Below are 6,001 nucleotides of genomic sequence, written 5' to 3'. Positions count from 1 at the left end.
TTAGAGACCAAATCAGAAGTCATGTTATGTATCAAGTTGATGTATATACTCAAGGAAGTAACCACGCGCCTGTGGTCGGATGTCACAAAGTGTTATGTGGATTTCTAAAAGATCAAAGTTTGAATCTACTGCTTAACTCAGATAAACACGGTGCGTGGCCACCAAAGCTTTTTAATTTTTCTCTCCAGAAAAAGTTTATTTTTATTTTTACTCAAGGAAGTGAAACAGAAAAAAGTGAAAAAAGCAATAGAACAGAGACGTCTTCTCTTTTCCTCGCAGATAAAAACTTAACAATCACAGAATTCACGAGTTTCTCTATGGCTGAAGGGATATACACATTTGAGTTCCAGAGAACCTAGAATTCCATGGCAGTTGTCACCACTTTAACTGCGGTAACCCCACTTTGGGTTAGCTTGGTCCATCTCTCAAGTTAGCTATGGAAGAATCGAAAATGAACCGAGGAGAAAACAAACATTTGCATGAGTGAATACCCAGCATATATCTTTTTTTTTAAACACTCCAACGTATCTCACCTAGCCAATTTCCTTCTCAAATTAATTGTTTCACATTTAAAAGTCTAATGTAAATGCCTAAATGGTGACCACTTGATTGTGTATAGAAGCTTACACATTGATGTTAGTTGATTAAGATTCAGTTCAGCCCATTCATCTCTTCCTTGAACTTAACCATTGTAGCTCATGGCTACGTAACCATGACTTGAACCCTTTAATCATTAAGTTCGTATTAACGATAGCTGTTCTTTTTGCTTCTTTTATGAGCTTCAAGCTGTTGGAGAAGTATGTGAAAGAGTGGATCCTACATGAAAAATATGCATGAGCTGAGCTCAGAGCCTATGTACTCCCCTTGAGCAGCAATATCCATCATAAACTAAGGAATGAATTTTGTCTGGCACATTAATCGTGTTGGGGAAAATTACCGGCCTGATAATGTTTCTCAAGAGGTTAAGATGGAAAATGGACAGCTAATATTTAAGATAGCTTTATATTAAGAAAATGACTTTCTACTAATACTTTGTATTTAGAACTTTTAGAATTTCCTTAGAACTCTTTTCTGAAACTTATTTCTCTATGTTTGTATGCTTTTGCTTGATTCTTGATGATTATTACAAGTGCTAAGCACTCATATTTATATTAGAGAAAGGTAACTGCTAGCTATTTCTAGAAATTCCCTTGATCTTTTTCTACATTTTCTACACATTCTTGGACTTCTTGGGTGAAGGTTTGATTGTGCTTTGATTAATCATGGGGCTAATAAGGAAAACCCATTAAATAGTTTTTTGTCATCAGTAACTAAAAGGTTTTTTTCAAAGACAAATGTCTTTGAGTTTTTTTTTTTTAGCAGTCAGTTCTGGAAGAACGCATTTAAGTGCTACAGAGTAGACTGGATACCACATTATCTGACTCGAGTTTGGAATACCTTCCGACTAATGCTAGAAGGTGAACCGATCATTTGTTACGATCCACCATGTAAACCACTTGTGTCAAAGTTCAAACCCAGATTGGCCAAGTAATGATAATTTTCCTGTAGATACTTACATGATAAGCACAATGAAAGCCAACACATCAAGTAAACTTATTGGGGGAAAACCATACAAAATAAATGCTGTAGAATATTATTAAGATCTTGAATTTAATTGGAATTCGCTTTGTCACATCAAACAGAGTAATAACATGGTTCTCATGCATTTCTCATGATCATTAAATCGTCCATCTTTGAATGAATACAATTGTTTTTCTACCATCATTGTCTTAAAATATATATAAAGAAATCTATATAGATTTTCTAATAACCATATAATGAAAAGCATAGCAGGTGAGAAAAAGAAGTACAATTTATAAAATCACAAATGAAAATAGAAACTCAGTATTGATATTAAAACAAAAACATAATGTAAATCATTATAAATCTAAAAATTACTAGAACTCAAATAGGTAAAAAATGAGGAATTGGATTGCAACTAAGATAAGATAGGTAAAAAATTTTAATTTAAATAGTTTCAGTCATAAATTATTTTATTTTTAATGCTGTAAAATATACATGTATATATACTCAAAAATAACATATGAATTTATATACTGCTTAAAATTTATGCAAAAAAACCCGCCCGGGAAAGGTTCTAGTTAAGAGAAAAGGAAGAAAAGAAGTCTAGTAGTAGTCTCTTAGAGCTAGAAAGTCTCCACAGGCGTCCACGTCATTCCTCCCTATTCCAAAATGCGCCACCTGTCGAGCAGAGACGTCTTCTCTTTTCCTCGCAGATCTTCTTTTTTTTTGTGTCTCAGATAACGATTTGGCTGGGCTTTGTGTTTAGCTATCGGGCCATACTTTGATTTATGTGGCCCGTTTGTATTTAAGGTTACTTGTGGCATCTTCATCCTTCGACGCTGTCGCCTTCCGTCGTCCCGACTGCGTTTTCCTGTAACGTCTTTGATCTTACTTAAAATCAAGCTTTAAGTCCATTATTAAGTTTCAGCTCCTCTCTACCCACTCCGTCTCATTTACTCCGTTTCTCTTAGTATATATATAGGTTCTGATTCTTCTCTCCGATTCCTCTACTTTTTACCCTTTCAAATCTCCTATACTCTCACATAAGCTTTGACATTATGGAGAATCAACAGCTTCACTTCTCCGACTTGAAGGACGGCCGCTCCAAGGAAGTGGTTCATACCAGACTCCTTCGTTAGTGGGAGGCTAGGAACGTCAAGAAAGGGGGTCAGTTCATGGGTGTTGATATGCTGCTTCTTGATGCCAAGGTAGATTATTTTGATCACTTTAGCTTAAGCGACTTAAGATCACATGAAAAGGCTTACAAGGTTATTATTGTCTTTTTCAAAAGTCTACGGCGACTCAGGGTAGACACTTACCGAGGGAAGGCCCTGTTTATGAGCTTAGTGGATTTGCTGTCTCAAGAAGCAACCCAAACTAATGTCTGAGCGACACCCCCCCCCCCCCTCTTTCTGTTCGGTTCACTGACCTAACCAGTTTCGTTGAGTTATCTAACCCTGCCAAACCGATCCCCATGGAGAACTTAAGGTTGAGGAACTACGATCAGCTTATAGTAGTAGCTAACACTAATTCTGTTCTACCCGGTACGTTCCCACTGCCTGAGTAGCTTAGTTCTCAAATTTTTTAATTTCATTCACATAAGCTAATTTCTCACATCAAACCTGTGTCTAACGTTGATATGCTGCATAAAACGAAACTCTTACATTTGATTTCCCGGTTTCTGTATCTGTTTATACAGGTTTGTTGCATTTTACGAACCTGTTTCTACATTTCATTTGTTTGTTTCTGTATATTTTCAGGATGATCTCCTAAGTATTTAATTGATAACTTTTTTTAATTTTCAAACACGTAAGCTTTTCTCTAAGCTTAGTAAATGTTCACAAGCATAGGGGTTGGTTGCTGAGATTTACTACAAGACAATCTCGGTGGATTCTGATTGAAATTAGAATCAAGGGGGAAACAACCTAAATTCTGTTAAGCAACTGAGTCTATAGAAAGCTAAGGAGAGATTATTGTAGAAACAGAGGGAAGATGAAAAGCCAAAAGATAAAGCCATGAAGATGATCACTGAAATGGAATCTATATCAAATGACAGTGATTGTGATATAGGATAAGTTGCTGGCGTGAACTCTTAAAAATCAGTATTAAAAAATAAGCACATGTTTCTTAAAAATCCTAAAGAATATCTCTGACCAGAATAATAACATAAAAATGGTCCATTGTACCATATCTACAACTTGAATAACTATAATCTACAGCTACAAAATATATACATTTACACTAGAATGAGGGAAATTATAAACTTAGAAACTTTTAATGGGGTAAAATTAGTAACAAGAACAAAGTATAATGTTCGAAGCATACTAGCTATTTCGGTACAACTTAAAGGTGGCTTCATGAGTGCTCACACTACAAGAAAACAGCGATATTCTGAGGGACATTCCGAGGGAAAGAAATTTCCTCGGAAATTTCTGACAAAATACCGAGGAAGTGCCGAGGAAACGCGAAACTTGGTTTCCTCGGTATTTCCTCGGATATTACCGACGAAATTCCGAGGAAAGCCGGGTTCGTCGGAAATTTCTTATGGATTTCCGAGGAAAAGACTTTCCTCGGAAAAAACCGACGACCTCCGAGGAAATATTATAGCCGTTAGAGAGCCGTTAGAGAGCCGTTGGGAGATTTTAAATATTCCGAGGAAATTCCGAGGAAGTAGCCGTTAGCGTCGGAATTTCCTCGGAATTTCGTCGGTCTGTCTCCAGGATTTCATCTATAAATACAACCACCCCTCTTCCTATTCATTCACTCCATTTCTTCATCATCCCTCCTACTATCTTTACATACGAATTTGATTGAAAAAAAAATGTCTTCTTCAAATTATCATCGTTCTTGGATCGATCGACCTCATTTGGATCCGAACACGAGATTGCTTACGGAAGAATACCAACGAGGTATAACCGAATTCATGGGGTTAGTTCGCCAACTACCGGAAGCAGAAACAGGTATGTTAAGATGTCCTTGCTCTAATTGTAAAAATAGAAAGATTATTAAAGAGTGGGATGTTTGGACTCATCTTTTATTGAGTGGATTTACACGAAGTTACAAAATTTGGTATCATCATGGGGAAACTGAATATGAACATTGTAGTACTAGCGAACCTCAGCCGGCGGTTAGATTAGAAGAACCAATTAGAACAGATGTAGATTATGGTGTAGGTACTGAGCAGATGGTAAATGATCATTTTAGAAGGGAAGATTTACCCAATGCAGAAGCTAGGAGATTTTATGATATGTTGGATGCTGGAAAGCAACCATTGTACGAAGGTTGCAGAGATGGTCATTCTGCTTTATCATCTGCTACAAGACTGATGGGCATTAAAACAGATTATAACTTGGCTGAAGACTGTGTGGATGCGATTGCTGATTTTGTAAAAGGTATTCTACCTGAGGATAATGTAGCTCCAGGTTCATACTACGAGGTTCAAAAACTCGTAGCTGGTGTTGGTTTATCTTATCAGGTAATAGATGTATGCAGCGATAACTGCATGATTTATTGGAGGGCGGATGACCAGCGGGTTACATGCAAATTTTGTGGGAAGCCTCGTTATAAAGATACGGGTGGAAGAGTTCCAGTTCCATATAAAAGGATGTGGTATTTGCCTTTGACGGAAAGGTTGCAGAGGTTGTATCTTTCTGAACGCACAGCGCAACGAATGAGATGGCATGCGGAGCACTCAACAGATGGTGAGATTAGACATCCTTCAGATGCAAAAGCGTGGAAGCATTTCCAATCAAAGTATCCCGACTTTGCGTATGAGAGAAGAAATGTCTACCTTGGATTATGTACTGATGGTTTCAGCCCGTATGGCAAGAGTGGAAGACAATATTCTCTATGGCCAGTCATTGTTACACCATACAACTTACCCCCAAACTTGTGCTTGCGACGAGAGTTTTTTGTTTCTCTCCATTCTCGTTCCCGGACCAGAGCATCCTAAGAGATCACTTGATGTGTTTCTTCAGCCACTAATATATGAGTTGCAACAACTATGGGCTGAAGGTGCTGAAACATACGATATTTCGTGTAAAGAAATTTCAAATGCGGGCAGTACTAATGTGGACAATAAGTGATTTTCCAGCATATGGTTGTTATCTGGATGGACAACACATGGAAGGCTATCATGTCCATATTGTCAAGATAACACTGATGCTTTCCCAACTAAAACACGGAAGAAAAACGTGTTGGTTTGACTGTCACAGGAGATTCCTACCACCTGATCATCATATCGTAGGAATAGGAATTTGTTTACGAAGAACAAGAGGTGTTTGACAGTCCACCTGCGGAAATTAGTGGGAAATGTTTGGAAGACACAACTAAGAGATTTTGGTGCAGAAAGGACACCAGACATCGGTGGACATGAGCGTTTTCCGGTAGATGCTGTTGGAAACCTACATAACTGGCACAAAAAAAGTATATTTTGGGA

General features: G+C 37.6%; 1 protein-coding gene across 1 annotated transcript; it reads left to right on the top strand.

The window, feature by feature from the left end:
- Nucleotides 1-2,414: 2,414 nt before the first annotated feature.
- LOC130503418 (uncharacterized) lies at nt 2,415-5,456 on the top strand (the record flags this gene model as incomplete). Its single annotated transcript, XM_056998038.1, has 2 exons — nt 2,415-2,771; nt 2,855-5,456. A coding segment is annotated over exon 2 (1,072 nt), but the record flags the coding sequence as incomplete, so codon positions are not given.
- Between the last annotated feature and the right edge of the window lie 545 nt (nt 5,457-6,001).

Source organism: Raphanus sativus, unplaced genomic scaffold, assembly GCF_000801105.2.
Source record: "Raphanus sativus cultivar WK10039 unplaced genomic scaffold, ASM80110v3 Scaffold0947, whole genome shotgun sequence".
Lineage (NCBI taxonomy): Eukaryota > Viridiplantae > Streptophyta > Magnoliopsida > Brassicales > Brassicaceae > Raphanus > Raphanus sativus.
Note: the sequence above shows the minus strand (reverse complement) of the source record. Positions and strands in the feature narration are given on the sequence as shown.